The 22,374-nt window shown below is 28.2% G+C and overlaps 1 protein-coding gene across 3 annotated transcripts in view; it reads left to right on the top strand.

Moving 5' to 3' along the window:
- Nucleotides 1-22,374, top strand: part of LOC145970774 (uncharacterized) — a 59,932-nt gene that overhangs the window by 14,312 nt on the left and 23,246 nt on the right. For 2 of the 3 annotated variants that reach the window (XM_083097734.1, XM_083097723.1), the window contains one exon: nt 10,019-13,444. In XM_083097734.1, the coding sequence (XP_082953860.1) occupies nt 11,382-13,444 (2,063 nt within the window). In that variant the 5' untranslated portion in view covers nt 10,019-11,381. Of the gene's footprint in view, nt 1-10,018; nt 13,445-22,374 lie in introns of those variants that run through there. The other variant, XM_083097714.1, reaches the window with a different exon arrangement.

Raw genomic sequence — 22,374 nt, 5'->3', positions numbered from 1 at the left:
ATTGTTTCGAAAAAAAAAATGTAATTGTTAATTGCAAATTACATTTTTTTTTTCGAAACAATTATGTGTTTTCTTTATACCAATTGATTCCTCTCATTATTTTGTACGTAAAAGTATTAAGGTAAGATAATCGAAAAATGAATATTTTACAAGATATTTTACGATTTATGTAAAATTAAGAAATTATTTCAAGCCTCATAACTCAAAAAGTACTTAACGAAAAGGTACTTAATTATTGACCTTTAATTATGGAGCTTCAATTACAACTGTATGTTTTCTTTACACCAATTGATTCCTCTCATTATTTTGTACATAAAAGTATTAAGGTTAGATAATCGAAAAATGAATATTTTACTAGATATTTTATGGTTTATATAAAATTAAGAAATTATTTTAAGCCTCATAACTCGAAAAGTACTGAATGAAGAAATACTTTATTATAGTGTTTTGGAAAGCTCTCGAGATAAGCTACAAGAATAAGTAATAAAAAATAGGGGTTCCCATTTAAAAAACGGAAGTTGACCTTCAAATGACCTTGAAAATGACCTTTAATGTCGAATCCAAGGTCACTATTAGATAGCCCCCTTTATTCCCTACAACTTTTATCGGAGTCGTTTTCCTTCAAACGTTGATCCTGAAAAGTTATGAGGGTGGAACACACACACAGACACACATATACAAGTATATATATATATATATATATATATTCACATTTATGGTACATATACAGGGCGATCCTGAAAAACGTTATGTCTTTAAAATGACGTATTCCTGACACCATTCTAAGACAATTTTTCCTTTACCAAAATTTGATTTGAAGCGTAGTTTTTGAATTATGAGCAAAAATAGTTAGTAAATCACGCGTCGGGTACAGAAGGCAGGCAGGAGCGGCGCGGCGTGCCGCGAGCGCGGGCGCAGCTGACCGCCCGACGGGTGATTATCACCGCATGAGTCGCTAACTATTTTATCTTATAACATAAAATTATGCTTTAAATAAAATTTTGGTAAAGAAGAAAATGTCTTAGAATTACGTCAGAAATACGTGTTCCTTAAAAAAACGTTATTTTAATAATGAAAAGTTGTTCCGGATCGCCGGCCGTCCGACGTTGCAATCAGCTGATTGCTACACGCGATGTGTGTATGGCGGAGTGTGTGCGTAAGAGAGAGAGAGAAAGAGAGAGAGAGAGGGAGGGTAGGAGGGACAGACATTCATACACACGCACGCACTTTTTTCTCGCTCTCTTTCTCTCTTTTACGCAACACTCATACACTCTCTCATTCAGTCTCTCACTCACACTCTCTCGGTCACTCACTCACTCACTCACTCACCTGCTTACTCACTTGCTCACTCTCCTTGTAGCAGCGTAGCGAATCTTCATGCTATGTATTGTTGTTATCTGCTGCACGGTTATGATTGCTAGAGATGCGCGACACATCGAAATTTTTTCGATTATTAATCTCACATTCGATTGACACAATACAGATTACACGATAACGAGTTTACTGTTTATTCACTCACTATTGATTTATCGATACCAAAAATTACTTTCAAAGAAACGCGAATGCAAACAACACATGACTCGACGCGAAGCGACGGACCGCGGAGACTGCGCGACCACAAGAGTTATGTTGCCAGAAACGCGACACGTGACATCTAACAAACGACTTGCGCGTGGCGCGTGATTGAGTAAATAATAATTATTTATTATAATTAGAAATAGTTATTATTTATAATAAATAATTAATTTTTTAAGTATGTCATTATACGTTTCATGTTTTCTACCGCATTCGCAATGCGAAGGTTTTAGCCGATCGTTCGTCTTATCTCGCGTCAATCACGCGCCACGCGCAAGTCGTTTGTTAGATGTCGCGTGTCGCGTTTCTGGCAACATAACTCTTGTGGTCGCGCAGTCTCCGCGGTCCGTCGCTTCGCGTCGAGTCATGTGTTGTTTGCATTCGCGTTTCTTTGAAAGTAATTTTTGGTATCGATAAATCAATAGTGAGTGAATAAACAGTAAACTCGTTATCGTGTAATCTGTATTGTGTCAATCGAATGTGAGATTAATAATCGAAAAAATTTCGATGTGTCGCGCATCTCTAGCAATCATAACCGTGCAGCAGATAACAACAATACATAGCATGAAGATTCGCTACGCTGCTACAAGGTGAGTGAGCAAGTGAGTAAGCAGGTGAGTGAGTGAGTGAGTGAGTGACCGAGAGAGTGTGAGTGAGAGACTGAATGAGAGAGTGTATGAGTGTTGCGTAAAAGAGAGAAAGAGAGCGAGAAAAAAGTGCGTGCGTGTGTATGAATGTCTGTTCCTCCTACCCTCCCTCTCTCTCTCTCTTTCTCTCTCTCTCTTACGCACACACTCCGCCATACACACATCGCGTGTAGCAATCAGCTGATTGCAACGTCGGACGGCCGGCGATCCGGAACAACTTTTCATTATTAAAATAACGTTTTTTTAAGGAACACGTATTTCTGACGTAATTCTAAGACATTTTCTTCTTTACCAAAATTTTATTTAAAGCATAATTTTATGTTATAAGATAAAATAGTTAGCGACTCATGCGGTGATAATCACCCGTCGGGCGGTCAGCTGCGCCCGCGCTCGCGGCACGCCGCGCCGCTCCTGCCTGCCTTCTGTACCCGACGCGTGATTTACTAACTATTTTTGCTCATAATTCAAAAACTACGCTTCAAATCAAATTTTGGTAAAGGAAAAATTGTCTTAGAATGGTGTCAGGAATACGTCATTTTAAAGACATAACGTTTTTCAGGATCGCCCTGTATATAAAATTATTGTCAAAATTATTGTCTTTAGAGCATAATAGCATTGATATTGGTTTTACGATTTTTACGTAAAACAAACAATTTCTTTATTTTCTAATGTCTAATATCCATTATTACATTTTTTGCCTATTAATTTTGCCTCTACCTTTGCAAACTAATTTTTTCTTCTTTATTTATATATATTTTCTTATTTAAACTTAAACTTTGTTTTTATTTTCGTTTACAACAGAAAATCATGTGATTTATACGGAAATTACAAAAATAAATAAAAATTTTTAAGTTAAGATAAATTAATTGAAATTGCTACAGACCACCACTAGACACTAAGATAAATTAATTAAAACTTGTGTACAAATGCACGAAATTTTTAGATATGTATAATTATAAATAATATCATAAATATGCAACCTTCAAATTTACGATTATTTATTTTTTCGTAGTAAAATTTTTTTTTCTGTAGAATTGCACATACACACACACACACACACACACACACACACACACAAAGAATCTTCTCTACAAAATCAAACTATTATTATTACGTGAATAAATTTTTCAATATATAATACAAGTTAATTATCAGATTGTTAATAAAATTCTTTATCTTTAAATAAAACTCTTTAAATATTTATATCTATACTTTTCTTATATACATCTATTTTATAAAAATATTATTTATTATTATTGTTTTTACATTCGGAGATTTTTACGATAGTCATTTTCATTTATATTAAGAACATAAATTTTGTTGCTTAATTAATCGCAACAAGTTAATTATAATTGACATTAGTCTCTTGTTTTTGTAATCATCTATCCGATGCATTATGGATTACATTTTTTTTATTTTATTTTTCTCAAACCGAAAACACAATATGAAACAAAGAAAAATCCCTTGGAAATTAAACTAGATGATGTGTTTCACCGATGTTTCAATGAAACTACTACAGATACTCTTATGGAATTCGTATGTACTTTTTTCATTCTTTTCTTTTTTTCCTCCTCTTACCATCTCACCAACGCAGAGTCAGAGATAAATCCGAATCCTTTTCCATTCTTTGCCGCGACATACGTTGAAAGGAGCACATAGGTAAGTCTCGCGAGATATCCTTTGTCCCGTTTGCTTTCCTTTTTTTCTTTCTTTTTTCTTTTTTGTACGTGAAACAAAAAATCGTAAAGCGCGTATCAATCCAAATAATATAAATCTATTTGAAAATTATATATTATAAAATGTGTATAAATATAATTGTCATCAATTTTCAAGATATATAATCTGAGAGAGAGAGAAAGAAAGAACACAAATATTGATTTATATTAAATGTTATAATATATTAATTAAATATTTTATTAATTTAAAGAAACATTTTTTTTAAATGTATGAATTATATTATGTGTACATAAATATATTTATCAACACTAAAACAATGATTATGTAAAATTAATATATTAATGTGTGATTTTATATCATGTTAATCTCGAAGTTATGTTAATCTCGAAAAAATGTTATTGTGTTTTATTATTGCATAGTAATATTATTATTATAATATTATTATATTCAATTCATTTATTCGTTGTTATTTATTATTACATTGTGTAGTTTCATTATTGTATTGTCTAATTATTGTTTTATTTTGAGCTTTCTAGAGATAAGTACGCATCTTACATACGTACACATATTATAAATTTATTATTATGTGTCTATGATTATATTTATATCTTGTGATATATATGTATATATATATAATTATTCTTCAAAAATTAAGACGCTATAATTTATTAGTTATTTACGATCTCTGATTATTTCGATTGCAATCGTTTGCATCGTGATTAATAAATACGCATCTTAACATGCAACTTAAATGACGCTCAACGACACGATATGAAGCTTGACTTGTTGCATAATCGGCGCAATGTACACATGCTCACGTATAATTCATTACTCTCTCATTCGTGTGCGTCAGGTTGCCATCGGTATTGTACATCTCGAGGACGTACATTCGACGCAAAGATGATTTCACTGCGCAATAGCACATCGCATCGTTGATTTTTGGCGTTTTCATAAGAGATGTGTGTTCCCATTAATTAAAATATAACATATTAAAAAGAATTAGTATTTTAAAAAGATTGATATTTTAATTCGATTAAATTGATTTAAAAAATTAATATTTTAAAGAACTTATTTTATAAATGTAAAATATTAGATTATGTCTGTGTACAGATCATAGGGTATATAGGTTTATGGAACATCCTAATATGTTATGTAATAATTTTTACATTTTATTTCGTTTCTTTATTCAAAATCAACTTGATTTTCAGAAAGTGTAATACAGAAGTGAACACAGAAAGTGTATGCGAGCATAATTAGAAATAAATAAATTTAATGTTTCCGCGGACACATCATGGCTGTAGAATGTCAATGGTTTCTTGTTATAAAAACATTGCAATAAATGTCGAACATCATTTTGTTGCAACTTAACTTAAAATAAAAAATTCTGTATGTGCGGACAATTTCGCAAAAAAGAAAAAAAGAAAGCCATCTAAAGATCAAAGTGCAAGCAATAGTGCAAGCGAGTATAAGCAACAGCGCAAATATACTTCTATTTCCTTTACTCCTTCTTTTCTCTCTTTCTTCTCTCATTAATTTCGCTTTTGAAAAAAATTGTTAAAACTGGTGAGACACGTTTCCGAAAAATGATGTTTTGCACTTTCACTAACGCGATCTTAAATGTAGACATAATTAATTGAGCTGGTTTAATAGAAACTGGTTGTGTTAGATGCTTTCACGCGGCAATTTTTTTTTTATTTTCTCATTCCGATAAAGATATATAGAGTGATACTTAAATAATTTGTGCAATTTTATTGAATCTTTTATTGAATTCTAAAATATTCTTCAACTTTAATTCGAATCTCTTTCACTCACTCTTTCTCACCCTTATTTTCTTCCAATTCTTATCGTGCCTTTATATGCTTTAGAAGAGAATTGAGCCCACAGGAGAATTAAGATCAACTTTGACTTTTATTCACAAAAAGTTCAAAGATGGTTGTATAATTAGTACATATACATATAGATGCATGTATGTACATATACATTTATAAACATCAGAACAATATATTGATTAACATCAATCGATTGTTCTAAATGGCAATTAGGATACTGTAACTGACAGATCATCTAACCGTATTATTTAAGAACTGATAATATGTAAGTTAATTATAGCACTGAGACATATTGTGTGTATTATTATATTATATTATTGCTATATTTACGCTTGAAACAATGGCAAAAATATAATTATTTTTTATTATTGTAATCATTTAATTTCTATAATATTTATAATTTTAAAATATAATAATATAATATACTAATGTATAATATATAATATATATTAGTGTATATATATATATATATATATATATATATATATATAGATTCTCTCTCTTTCTCTCTCTCTCTCTCTCTCTCTCTCTCTCTCTCTCTCGCTCGCTCTCTGTCTCTCTTAGAATATTTGAAAACGTATATAAAGTGGATATTATAATTCTTAAGTAAGAATCTTTTGTTCGACATGGGTGCGCATTAACGTCGAATGGCATTAACGAGGCTCGCCTACGGCCTCTAAACTGCAACTTTATTGCCATTTTCGCCTCCTGAAAGATAACACTTCTATACTCTCTCACATGTTTACGGCAGCGATGTGTGCAACTTTGTTGTATAAATACATACAAACAAGTTCCATCTATTTAATCCTTTCCACCTTCTTCCCTCCTTCTCTTCTCTCCTTCATCCTAGTTTTATCTGTAACCGGTGTGATAAGAGTATACGAGTATGATAAGGAATTTCAACATGCAGTTGATGATCAGAAATTTTTTCTCATAATCTAATGATTACATTTTAATGAATTCTTTTTTAACTATTAATATGTATTTATATAACTTTTTCGAATATTTTAATTATTTCTTCAAATATTTTTTTTTCTTAGCTTATTTTTTGTTCTTTATTCTTTATACTTTTTTTTATAAGTAAATCTTAAGCTTGAATTTATTCACATAAAAAATTCTCTACTATATATATTTAATATTTAATAACTCTACATCGGGTCATTTATGGCTTATATTTTAAGAATATTTTATAAAATTCATGTTATAATCACAATTATAATTTATGTATTGCATGTTGTGGATTATACAGAAAGAGATGAATAATTTTTACCTTGAAAATATTTTTTTTTTTTCATTATCATATGTAGTATTTTTTTAAAGGAAAAGAATATGTAAGAATACAATGTGTGTGTGTGTGTGTGTCTATACCATGTGTACTAAAGTGTACAATGTCCACGTATTGCATTACTAATTATCTCTTGGCTATAAGCTTTTTAGTCAATCGAAAAATATATTTTGCGTTTCATAATATATCTAATTTTTTTTTAAATAAAGATTATGTATTATACAGTTATATATCGAGAATTTTTATGTGCGCAATAAAAATAATAACTTAAAACAAACATATGAATAATAAATGTAGTTTTATGGATAATAAATGTAGTTTTATCAGCAGATTTTCTTTTGCGTCATCTCCCATACAGTACAGAAATTTACAGTAACATTGCTACAACATTGCACATAACAGTGTAATGTAGCAAAAACATTACAAAGACATTATTTTGCAATATTACTGTAAATTTATAGTCTGTGCTATATATATATAGCACAGACAGATAGAGAAATATTGAATTATACAGTTATTTCGATGCGGCAACTTTTTTACTATTTATGACATTATATATATATATATATATATATATATATATATATATATATATATAAAGCGTGTGTATATGTAAAAGTATGCATCCTTGCTTTTTTATGACGCGATTCTGCGGTAACTATAATGGCCACTCTCACTACGCGCGAAGCACCTCATTATTGTCACTCTATTTGTTAGTTTATATCTATTTGCTCTCACCCTTTCTTTAAAGACTTTGACTTCAAACTTTGATGCAAACGATAGAAAAACATATAATGTGCTATTTCTATGCATAAGTTTCCTTATTATTGTGTCGCAATTTTTAAACGCTATCGGTGAGATTATAGATGTGAATATAGATTATTCAATCAAAATGATAAAAGAATAAGATTTTCATAACTAAATCGAAATGAGCAATGATATAAATAAAGAATTGTAAAATATCGCATTAAAGGAGTACAAATATGTATATTACTTCTGCTGCAAAACAAGATGTACATGAAAATAAAATTAATACTAATACTTTTTCTTTAGACACATTTTTTTTATAAATATTATTTAATATAAACTAATATACGATAATTTATAAAATTATAAAATGGCGACAAATAAAAAAAGAAGTAAAAAAAATAAAAAAGAAGTAAAAAAAATGATGAGATTATTTCTCTCCTGGCCTTTTTATATCATTAATATTTATCAGGGTGTTTGACAATCTTTGAATGGTCACTTTGCTGGAATCTGCAATCTGAACAGGCACTTACGTCGTGTAATGCGAACCGTGGTCTCGTTGTAGAAATTGATGTCGGACCGAAATTGAAGGTACCATTGAAATTCAGCGCGTCTCCTCCACGCTCCCGATATAATAAAGATATTGTATATAATCATATTTCTTTGCGTATGAAAAAAAGAGTTTGCGGTGTTCGTAAAACCCCACGTACTCAGAAACGATGATTGCGTTTTCCAAACACATAGACTCTTGATGGTATTTGAGGCTCTTCGGCCCTTTTGCCTCTCATTAGCGTTCGCTAATTAATTAGCAATTAAGAGATTGAAATTTCATTAATAAATGTGAGTACGATGTATCAGTATTATCAAATTTAAATGTCATTACTGTTTATTTTATTAATATATAATATATAACAGTTCTATCTATATATAATTAGATACTTACATCATAGGATACTAATAGTAATAATAAAAATAAGACACGTATATATACATATATATAAAAATACACATTTATAATATAAATATAAATATATGTATGTATATACATATTTACGTGTATATGTATTTATATACGTATGTTTACATGTATACGTATATATATATATATATATATATATATATATATATATATATATATATATATATATACACACACACACATATATATAATACATGTATGTATATATAGCACGTGAATTAGATTTAAAAGTGAACTGTATTAGGTGTGTTTATGTGTGTGTGTGTGTGTGTGTGTGTATGGATGAGAAAGATATAACTATTCTATTTAAAATAGTAAAATAACAAGAGAAATAGTAACACGAAATAAATTTACATTTCCATGCATTGCGTTTTTCGAAATCTATTTATCTACTTTTCTTATCTTATTTTATTTATCTATTTAAAACTTTCATTAAAAATTTATGTAAAAATTTAGTCAATATAATTAATTAACCAATTAAAAAGTTTATATAAATTTTATGTAATATAAAAGTTAATAAAATTATTTATTCTTTAAAAATAATTATATATTTAATCGTTTTAAATCTAAATTTAAATATGATTCGATCAATATTTAAATATAATTATTTACTGTTATAAGTGAGACTGCTATGAAATAACAATATAAAGAAAAGAAACAAGGAGAGAAAGATAGCTGATCGTAACATATTATATCATATACTTATTTGATTTCATACGGTTTAGCGCGATATAAATATCAAAGTAGCACATGTATTATGTATGTGACGGTAACGTGATATAACGATAAAAAATACCGCCGTGCGCTGTGTATAAAAATAACGTTGGCTAGTCTCGTTATCGACTTGAATTACCACGAACCATATGATGCATCCCGACGACGCATTACAGTCACAATGCATCAATATGAATGTAATCATAATACAAAGAATTTAAGTTAAATCATCATTTGCATTTTTTTAAAATCTTAGGAATTAATTAAAACTTATAAAATATTTTAGAAGAGAAGAAAAAATAAAGGGAAATGAGGGAGAGAAAGAGAGAAGAATAATGTATAAGAATAATAGTATAAAAATAAGGTTTTATAGAATATAGAATAAGTATTAATAAGTATATAAAAAATTATAGATATGTGATGGAAAAAATTTAGAGAATGTAAAAAATTAATATATATAAACTCAACATAATAATAATAATAATAATAATAATAATAATAATAATAATAATAATTGCCATGTAATTTTCCCTATATAATTCAATATTTTTTGTTTTTGTTTCAGACGGCGCGATAATAAGGACATCGTGGACTGATTCAAAATCCAATTAACATTTATCAATTAATTTAATTTTATTTGAATAATAAACACATTTATTTAATTAAATAAGTATTATATATTTAATTGTAATATATTTCTTCATTGTGTTTTCACAATTGTTCAAAGTGTAATAAAAGTGCAATCAAGTGATTCATTGTTAAATTTATCGAGAATCCGGTGTGTTGCGACACTGGAGCATCATTCCTTCAGTTTATTCCGAGCTCTGGCTGACGGGAAATGTTCCGAAAGTACAAGCTGCAGCAACGCGACAGCAACTGCCGACCGCCCGATATACATAGATAACGCGAACAATCGCAAAAAATTACACAAAAGACCCAAATCAAGATCGAAATCGAAGTACAGAGAATCTAGATCAAGGAGCAGGGAATTAAGATTGAGATCCACAAATAGAATATTTAAAAATGAGAATGACAATGATAAAAAGTCAAAGAATCTCACAACGAAGATAACAGATGAATCGTTCGAATTATCAAATGGAATCGATAATCGATTGAAAGCAGATCGTATTGGAAGATTTAATATAGCGGATGATTTTTTGCAAAGATTGTTAAAGAAGAATATCAATAAGAAGTGCAACGGATTTCTGAAAAATATCAACAAGAGTCAGTTGTTTCTAAAGAAACGCATCCAGCAGAATTCAAATCTGAAGAGGAAAAGTGTTCGGAAAAATTTCTTGTTGTTGAAGAAGGATATTCGAGAAAAAGCATCATTTGACAAGAGAAGCTATCGACAGAGTATAATATTAAAAAAAAAAGAAGATATATATGTCAAAAAAATTTTAAGGAAGAATATTAAGAAATATTCTTTGTTTCTGAAAAAAAATATTCAAAGTAAAGCATTGTTTATTGACAAAAGTGATCGACAAATTTTAATATTAATAAAGGAGGATATTTGCGAAAATCCACTGAACAATAAGATTCAGGCAAAGGAATTACTAGCTGAAATAAATAATCAGCAAAGAGCAATAATTGCAAAGAAATACAATCTGTATAGTCCTTTATTGTTAAAAAAAAGGGGTATTAATGAAGATAAAAGCATTTCGTTGCCAAAGAGAAAAAGCGAAAAAAATTTATTGTTGAAAATAAATCTTAAAAAACAGTCAATACAAAAAAACGACGAAAAGGATTTATTATCAGCGAAGGCGAATATTCATAAGGATTTAACTAATGCGATCTCACAATTGACAATAAAAGATATTGGAGAAACTACATTATTCTCAAAAAAATATATTCGAAAAAATCCACAGTTTTTGATAAAAAAAGATGTCAACAATAGTCCGAAGAAGAATATTTCAATTGGCCCATTGATGCAATTAATGGATAAATATACTCAAAAGGAACTAGAATCGTCAAAACATATTTTCAACGAAAAGATATTCTTAATAAAGACCGATTCTGAAGAAGATTCACAATTGTTTGTATGTGTAAAAAAGAATTCCTTATTATTACAGAGAAAAGACATTTCTGATGATACAAAGTTAACACCGCGGATCAAGAATAATTCTTTATTAACGAAAGATCTTTTTTCTTTGACTCAAAAAGAAAAAGATATTCCTGAAAGTTTACAATTAATAGAAAATAACGTTCAAGAAAATTCGTTATTGGCGAACAATATTTTTTCTCTAACTAACAAAATTATTTTTTCATCTAATCAAGATATTTCTTCAGCTGAAGAAGAAAAACACATTTCTGAAAAAGGCTTACCAACAAAATTAACAAAAAAAACCGTTCAAGACTACTTTTTTTTGACCAAAGAATTTTGTTCTTTAAGTAGAGAAAATATTTCTTTAATTGAAAAAAAGAAGAGACTGTCGCAATCAACAAGACGAACGATCTATAACTGTCTTTCATTGAACAAGAATTTAAAATTTAAACAAACGAGAGATTTAATTGATTTCCCTTATCAATCATCGATTGTTCATTATAGACATTATCTTCTATCCAAAGTTCCTCAACAAATTTTTCAAGAATCTAAGAAAGTATGGGAAAAACACAATAGAGAGAGTCACTATAAAGCGAAGCGGTCACTTCCACCGGAGGAAGACTGGCTGAGTCAAGGGTCAATAGAGTTTGATAACGACGGGTCAACCGATAAAGACGATTCGTCAATCGCAAAATGCAGACTTACGGATTCGTATCATTATACGAAACACCAGTTGATCGTGAAACCACCCGAAGTGCACATTACGATTTCTAAGATTTCTTCTTGTCCAAAACAATTAGCAGATAGTTCTAAGGAGAGTTCAGAAGCCAATTTTATTGCGGATTCTATTGAAAGTGTGTCTAGATGTACAAGTTTTGAAGAAGATCCAAAGTACCTAAAGGATCAAATTATTAAGATAGAAGATCCCGAAAAGATTTTAAAAATTCCAGCCATTAAGGTAAAACGTGGAAAAATATTAAAGAAACCAGTCGTCGAGATAAAAGACTTCGAAGAGATCTTGAAAAATCCACTCATCAAACTAAAAAATTACGAAGAAATTTTAACGAGTCAAGGTATCAAAGCGAATAGCAACGATTTACTCACCTTGAGGATAAATGGCCATCTTGAAGATTCAAATTATCAACGAATAATTCAAAAAATATCACAGTTTTTTAATCGCATAAATCATCAATTGGTTAAATCTGTAAATCGACGATTGTCATTAATAGTAAATTCATCAAAAAGTCGCGAAAATATCTTGAAATACTCATCCATTAAAATAGAAAAGTTAGTCACTAAGATCTATACCAACAATTCGCCTGCCTTGAAGATAATTAACAATCTTAAATCTTTAAATAATCAACGAATAATTCAGAAGTCTTATCATCTTGTAGATCGTCAATCGGATGATTTACAATTATCAATAGTTAGGGGAAAATTATTAGAAAGTAACAGGAGAAGTGAATCGATTAGTAGGTTTCATAAAAATTTCAAAATGAAACTAACTATTAAACTTATCCGCATTCGCGATAAGTTGGTGCTAGGTTTAAGTGCGTTTGCCATTGTGTTTACGCTTTTGTTAGTGATGGACCTGCAGATGGACTTGGGCTATAGTGGCCATCACCTGACTCCTAGCCATGCTCGCGTCAGGGTCGGCGACCCGCCGAACGCCGACAGTGTTTACAACAACTTCCGCAGGAAGTTCCTTCAACGAGGTAATGGCAGTCGAGAACAAGCAAATGGCGACACGACGCCCGTCGTTGAAAAATCCGGGAAAAGCGAATTGACATCATCTTCGTTGACGATGAGAAAGCACGACGATTTCGCAGATTTGATGGATTTGATAGTGAATGGGTACGCGAATATTGACGAAGGAGTGGCAAGAATTGACAGAGGAAACCGAAAGTATAATCCGACGATCGGAGAACTGAAGAAGGTGATACCAAGGTGAGTAGCAAAATTGCTAATACAAATATTTCTTTAAATATCATAGTAAAAACCATATCGTATTAAATATCATATAAATATCATATTATAAATAATGTCAAATTGCAAATGCCGACTGAAACATTCATAAAAGAGAGGCACAGAAAGTCATTTTGTATTATTCACAAAGTAGTATGTGTATGAAAAAAAAGAATAAGTTTGCACTGGAATATACACATTACATTGTATGTTATTTCATATCTTTCTTTCTTTCTTTCTTTCTTATTTTTTCATTTTTGTTAATAAAATTAGTTTGGAATAATAATATTATACAAACTCTTCAATTTATAAGGATAAAGATCCTTCACTAAGATTTACATTCTTTTATATCTCATTTAATCATTCTGTTGTACGTGTGTGTGTGTGTGTGTGATTTTTTCTAATTATGATATATAATTTTCTATAGCTTCTCTATAATTTCTTCCTTTAATATGAGTGCAGCTTTAGGCATCGCGGGATGCGGGGTCGGCGGCGCATGCACGAGTGCGTTTGCCGTTTGCAAACGTAATTATACCGATGACAGTCGGGACGAACATACGTAATCTCGACGCGCGCATGTATATCTATTTGCGTGTACACGCATACAACGGAAATGTTATTGGTACAGGTGCGCGATGTTCCATGGCGCCTTCGTGGAACGATGGAATTACGTTTCGTTATAATCGCGTGGTAGAGGACGCGTACAAAGGTTGTTGTTAGGTCTATTCGATCCCACACTCATTGCGCTATTCCATATGGAATGTACTATATGATTCTCACTTCGTTATTCTAATGATTAATATTTCAGAAACATCGAGTTAGTGAAAACGTGGATCAAAAGTATTTTTGTTTATTAAATTCTCTTGATTCATTGTTTTGATAATTTTTTTTATTTTCTTTATATCTCGAAATTTTATCTCTCTAAATATTTATTTGCCAAATTCTTTGAACTTTACTCTTATAATCCTTTTCGTTCTGTGAGCAAATTTTCAAATTTCTCATAAAATTCAGAGAGCTCTTATTAAACCGCTATAAATTTTACGAAGCGTGAAGGTCACTTTAGTTTCCGGTACATCATGAATATAATTACATAGTAATAGCGGAAGCGTGATGATTGCAGTTACAATACGCCTCATTTCCGCGATGACATATAATTACCAAAGATAATGTACGTACATAAGTATGTATTTTTGATAAAATTCGGAGAATACAAAATTAATAAACTTTTACCAAATATCTGTCACATCTTTTAATAGGCAAATAGAAATATTCTAAGAATATTTCATTTTAATTAAGATACTTTTTCCACGTTAAGGAAAAACACAAATAATAAAATTGTAATCTTTAAATAAAGTCAGAGAGATGGGTTTTAATGTAATAAAATTTTTAATTTATTAAGATTTATATCAAATTAATTTTTTATTATATAATTATTTATTGTATTATATTAAGATTAATTGTAGAAAATTTAGAGGTTTAATTAAATAGTTAAGTTATATGATGATTTTCGCTGAAAAGAAAGGATTGATAAGAGAATATGTCATTAGCAAATTTAAGATTGCACGTCATGGGATAGTATATCTTTCTGCTGAAACTACAAATCGAAATTTATTGAAGCAAAATAAATAGCAAAATAAATAAATTTAAAATCATATGTAAAATATAAAGTAGTGTAAAAAAGTCTTATTTTCAATGGCAGATTATTCAATAATTTTTTTAACATTTGCATTGATGCCTCTGATATTGAGAATTGATTACAAATTGATGAAAAAACCTATCATTACAAATTTTTCATTTTCTAAAACTCGTTATTGTACTATGCGTATGAAATCATGGAACATACGATGGATCATAGTAGATTATGAAGAGAAATGCGTCATCAGCATGTATCCACTCATCATATGTTATGTTAACATTTCTCATCACCTTGCGGTTGATACTCAGAATGTAATATGCATTCGGCGATGATAATACATTTTAAAAATTAAACACAAACATTAATCTCGCATTTACAATTTACTATATAATTAAATTATAAATTAATTAATATTGAAATTATATTGTTAAAATTTGTCAACTTCATTAACGTTCGCCAACATCATTAACGTTCGTCAACTTTAATATGCTTATTTGTTTATTTGTTTGTGTTGACTTATTAACTGTTAATAAACCCATATTATGATTGATTATCTAATTAATTAAATTATTAGTTATTGAAAATTAATAATTGACGTTTTTCCTAAAATAAAATATTTTAGAAGAAATATTTTGTATATTAGAAAAAAATACAAAAATTTTAACATTAAGTAATGCAGTCAACGGTGCTCTCTGATTGATTTCCAAAGATCGCATCAAGATAAAAATTTTTAATGATAATTTTTATTTTTCACGATTTTTACATTCAGTATAGAAATGATTTTAAAATGCTGCAATCTTATTTGTTTGTTATGTCTCAATATTAATATAGAATAAAAGAAATATATAACTCTACTATACAATATATATATAATCATTTAAAATATTATTATCTTTATCTTCGAAATACGACACAAATTTTCGAAGATTTTATTATTGGATTATATGCTCGTGTGTATATGATTTTTAGATTACAAAAGATCACAAGCAATTTTAAATTTTTATTTAGCATATTATCATATAATAGGCAGGGCGCAATTTTCACCAGTAAGCAAATTTATATTTCGTATTTCGAATTAAGAGTTATTACACCTTAGAGAAAATGACTATATTATATCTTATTCAGTTAATACAAATAAGTAAAATTGAGTATTTTTTAAGTCGCATCGCTATTCATAACAAGAATATCAAATAAAAAATAAACATTTTGGGTGCAATAGCTATTTTTAGCTAAACGATATAATGATATCTTGAACTCATCTATGTGCATCGTACTTTACCGTTGTAAAAAATGTGCCATTGCTTCTCAAAGCTTTGAAATCTCCTAAATAGGCTATTTCGTCAAAGAAAAAGATAGAGAAGCGAAATAAAAAAAAAGATGAGATGTCACAAACATTTGAGAAGAAGAGCGAATAAGCTATCTCGAAAATTTAGAACAATTGGCAAAGAAAAAATTTTCCACGCTCTCTCGCGGAAATTAATGTTGTGAGATCGGAAGTGATCTCAATCTTGATTGAGGGAAACAATACTAATCCAGAAAAACGAGAATAATGCGCTATTTTAGCAATTTAATTTAGTTTAAGAAACGATTATACTTGCGATTACAATGCAAAAAATTATTTGCTAAAATTTTGAGGTAAAAAGTTCTATATATACATATATTATCTTCTACTTTTTCTATTTTTTCTCTCTATTAATATATCATTGTAATTTTTATATTTTATTTTTATTTATTAAATGTTAAGTTTAATTGTGCTTATACATAATAAATTAAAAGACAGAAAAATATAAATAAATAAATTTTTAAACGAAATTTTGAAATTATTTAAATGTAACATTTTTCTGCGTCGATGTAACGCTGCAACAGATAGGCATATTTTGATCATTGTGATTATTTCGTATCTACTTATTACACTCGCAAATTTAATTGTTACGAAAACTATTGTAATCGCAATCGTTATACCATTTGATGAAGCCGCATTTCTCGCTCTAATATGATTTACAATGCATCTATCACCATATTAAATCAAAGAAAAATAAACGCACAAATGCAAAGTAATAAAATTAGAGTAAAAAAAAATTAAAATTGGTTTTTAAATTAATAGATAAATAATAATATTTAAATTAATATAAATAAATAAATTAACATATGTAATATAAGCAATTAATATAAATCATAAAATTTATGAATAAATAAAGAAAATTAATGTAAACAATAATAAATTAATCAAATTAAAATCGATATAAAATAAGTATATCGATATAAATAGGAAATTAAATAAAATCATACATATATTTAAGTGTGGCAACCTTATAAGTGAATGTAATGTTCAACACATTAGCATTGTATATGTACCATTATTATATTTATTATTAAGAAACTAATTTTTAATTTGTTTATCAAAATCTTTATTATTATAAATTTAATAAAAATTAAAATTTGTATAAAGGTAGATATATGTTTGTACATACATGTTATATATATAAATATATATATATATATATATATATATATATATATATATATGTTATATAAATGTTATATAAATATAAATATATATATATATATATATATATATATATATATACACACATATATACATATATACGTTATATATATATATATATATATATATATATATATATATATATATACACTATATATATATACTATATTATTATATATGTTACTTATATACATATATTGCGCATCGTATATATTTTTTATACAATATGTAATTTAAAAAAGAAAAAAAATTAAATTTCTGTTTTTACATTGTGTGTCTCATATGTTTCATGATACGCTTAATCGATCACATTTCTGACGAGCATCGCGATCGAAAGAAGAGTTATAATGTCAATATTATATTCGCTTTAGTTGCTAGATGTGAATAATTTTTAAATATAAATTTTTAATGTCAATATTATTAATGTACAAAAAAAAAAAAATTGAGAGGAATTACATCATAAGCGAAATCTCGATTTTTTAATTTTTCGTCAAATTCTATTAACCATTATCGCACGACTTTGCACGGTAATAATAAGAAACTAACGTAAAGAATCATGAAAGGAATACATTTTACGCGTATCATGTGTAAGAATTATATAAGGAATATTGCAATCATATTTGAGACAGTCTTAGAGTTGTTATGAAAGAGAAAAGATTTAATTTTTTTGTGTTACTATTTTTTATTAGATATTTAGGATTTTTTGCTCTATCGTTCTCTCTCTCTCTCTTTCTCTCTTTCTTTCTCTCTTTATTTTAATAAATTAAATGAAATGCAGAAAAAATAATAACGCTTTTATCACAATTTTCTACAATTAAAATATGTGTACATATGTATATATAATATGTGTGTATGGATAACATTCTATTAAGTATTTACGTACATTAGAAATACAGTTAGATAATTGCAACACGTAAGGATAAACTGGATTATCGTATCTGCGAAACTGGACATACTGGAAATACCAGTTGTACGTTTGGCCAATATTCCTTCTTTCATGGAATAATATAATTAATTAAATAAACTCGACGAGAGTAAAAAAATTATAGACAACTGCTCCTTTCGAAATACACGCCCAAATAATTTTACATACTTTAGATTATTCAAAATAATTGAATCGTTTTTAAATCAAATATAATTTCATTATATGTGTGTAATGTCTTTTACATACATATATTTATTATATGTATGTATTTTTCGTATATTGAGTATTATAATCGATGATAAGAATAATTTTACATGAAAAAAATCAAAAAATGTAGAATAAAAGTTTTTTTATATTTTTATTTTTGAAAAAATTGATTTTAAAATTTAGGAAATTAATAATATATTTACATTCATATTCCTTCAAACATGAATAATTTTTAATGGTTTTTTATTACACATCAAGTCCGTTTATAATTCCGTTATAAGTCCGTTTTATAGTAAAAATAAATATAGAACAATATAATAACAATATAGAACATTAATAAATATAAAACAAGAGAAACAAATAAATTTTTGATAAATTTATTTAATATGCTATTTTTGATCATTTTAAATAATTTATTCATTTAATACTATTAAAAAATAATAAATAGTAAAGTATGCTTTGGAGAATATAATTTTACCATGTGTATATAATTTTTAGCGTATATAATGTCATCTATGAAAATATTGCAAAAGTCTGTTTCGACCAATTGCAAATGCATGAATTTAATTTATAAAAAAGAATAGTCGAATTCGCACGCAGGAATATAGAAATCCATGACGGAAAAGAATCGTAAAAAAATTTTGTCAGTTATTTAAGTCGCATTGACGACATTTGTGAGCTTTTCACACGCGATACTCGTTTATAATTATAAATAATTAAAACTCTTATCAGGGATATTATAAAATTAATGGTGCATGCGATCGTACGTGCATGCGTACGTATGTGCATGTGTAACACATTCTATTTTATATTTTTACCATTAAATATATTATTTTCTATGAAGCAAAATTTTACGTTTATACAAAAAGCATTATGAAAGTCTCAATAAAAGTTATTTAATATAATATAATTTTCTTTTCATATGAAACATCTATATTCAAATAATCGATATAAGTTTCAGTTAAATGAGAGAAAATATTGATATCATTATACTATTGTTATATTTATGAGTTTTGTACATAGTATATAGTATTTGTGTAACGTATATTATTACTCTCCATCGTTTTAATGTTTTAATTATTTAAGATTCTATAGTAGAGCAGACACGCTCGTTATATCGAAATTAAATGTTCGATCGAGGACGTCGTAAACAAGTGTGCCGTGTGTCACACTATTTCTTATCGGAGTTTATCAAATAAGAGAGATAAGAATAATGACAGATGTATAATAGGCGAAGAAAATATCGAGAATTTTAAGTCTGAATATGTTGGACTATTTGCCCGAGTTATGCAGCGTTTCTTTTATATATAATTCATTCGTATATTTTTATATATATTATGCAATATATATAACAATATAATAAATTATTAGCAAACTCTATAGATAAAATTTGATTTTGATAATTCTGCAATTGTCTGTAATCCGTCTTTTATAAATATATAGACCCATTGCTTCGGTGATCTCCATGTTTCTTTATATAACGGTTACTTACATGGTTACATATACCTACAGACGGCTAGGAGGATCTATAGACCTATAGATCGCAGGATTCTCGCTCGGTTAGTTTCGGTTTATACACAATGAACCGAAATTAGGTCAATAGTAGCTTCTCTTTCTCGTCAATTTCCGGCAAACAGAACTGCGTGTTCTCGAACCCGCTTGCCTGTCCAAATTGTCATACACGATCAAGATTGAAGCAAAGAGAAACATGGGAAATTGGTTTTGCTTTAACTAATATTGAGAGACTGTAACTCAAAATAATAAAGAAGTATAAAGAAGATATAATTTTCAGAGACTCGAGAGATTTAATTAAATTTTCTCTTTAATGTATCATTTTTATCTGAATTTCCCCAAATTATAATTTTAAGTTTTAAAATTGTAATAATTATTTAATATACGTAAAAATTTAAATATCTTTAACATAAAATGAAAATCTTTTTTATTTTTTTTCTAATTTTTATAATATTTTTAAATTTCTCTCTCCCTCTCTCTCTCTCTCTTTCTCTTTCTCTCTCTCTCTCTCTCTATATATATATATATATATATATATATATATATATATATATATAAAATGTTTCTTATTTATATAGTATATGTCAAAATATAAGAAAATTAGATGAACATTGAAAGGGGCAGAAGAAAAGAGAGAGGCGAAGAGATGAGGGAAGAGGGTCCGTGCACTGGGTCGTTCCGCTCTGGAAAATGCGGAGACGCATTTCTCTCTCGGGGAAAAGCCATTTTCTCGGCTCTCGTGCTGTGCCGCCTGTTTACCCCGCCAACTCATCTATAATTTCTATGTTCGCTTGTTTATGGCGCGTCGTCTCGCAACAGCGCCACGACGCGTCCGGGGATCGGTATTTTTATTTCCGATCAAACCATTGAGACATCGAGAAAATTTTTCCAAAAATTTCATAACTTTGCTATCAATAATCCTACTAATTTCTGTTTAATGTGAAATCGCGGATTGAATTATCATTTTCGCGCTTTTATAAAAAATATATTTTTAATATTTTTACCTTTTCAATATATAGCGATATGCGAAAAAATAATTAAAGAGATCTCACCTTTGTCAATTAAAAAATAAGAATTATATAATCTTTTCTGATATAAATGAATTTCATACAATTTGTATACTTTATTTTGTCCGAAATATTATGAATTTAGAAGAGAAATTACACACTTAAATAAAATCCAGGATTATTGTGAATGAAAAAATCTACGAATAAGTTTGAAATGCCATCGCAAAAAGTTGTGTTATAATTAATTTTTGAATGTGAATTATTAAATATAAGAGATATAATTAAGACTTAACCTATTATATTTAACAATTATTTAACTTTATATTTATATTAATCTATTATTCTTCACAATTATAGCCTTTATATTGCAAAATGAGATGAAAATCAATTTTTCTCTACAGTACACACGTATGTATGTATGTTTGTATAATAATTATTTTTTTATTTTCGATATTATTCGTTATTACTTGAGCACTATATTCATTATTTAATTAGGGGCAAAAATTTGTCGCGAAAAGCCAGCCAATTTGACAACATTTTTCCGAAAAATTTCGTTTCTCGACTGAAAATATGTTACATCATCTCTGATAAGTTGAAAATAACTTTTCTCATATATGCTTGTTTGACAATTTGCCAATATTAATATATATATATATATATATATATATATATATATATATATGTGTGTGTGTACAGTCAATTTAATTTAAATTATTGTTTAATATTTTTTAATGCCAATTTAATATTAAACACTAATATTGAAGTGAATTTAAAATAAAGGCATAACGATTAGTTTTTAATTTTTTTCTACAAGAATTTGTTTTGTGATAAAAATTCAATTAAATAAAATAGAGCAAAGATGACGATATCGCGATATTAAGTAAAACAATGACTTATTCCCTCGACGAGGTCACGGTCTCACATACTCTTTCTGATAACGCAGACTATACTTATGTACAGTGTATATGACAACGTTTACACACTGTAATCCTTAGGGAGACGCATTTCTTTTGCAACATTTTGTATTGTGACATATTACAAGCAAAAGTTGTTTTTATGATGGCTGCGATGTTTTTCATCATTTTTCAAAATATCAAAAAATTCAAACAAATAGAAACT

Source organism: Camponotus vicinus, unplaced genomic scaffold (assembly GCF_025532165.1).
Source record: "Camponotus vicinus isolate PSW18456_S1 unplaced genomic scaffold, iyCamVici1.0 SCAF_1, whole genome shotgun sequence".
Lineage (NCBI taxonomy): Eukaryota > Metazoa > Arthropoda > Insecta > Hymenoptera > Formicidae > Camponotus > Camponotus vicinus.
Note: the sequence above shows the minus strand (reverse complement) of the source record. Positions and strands in the feature narration are given on the sequence as shown.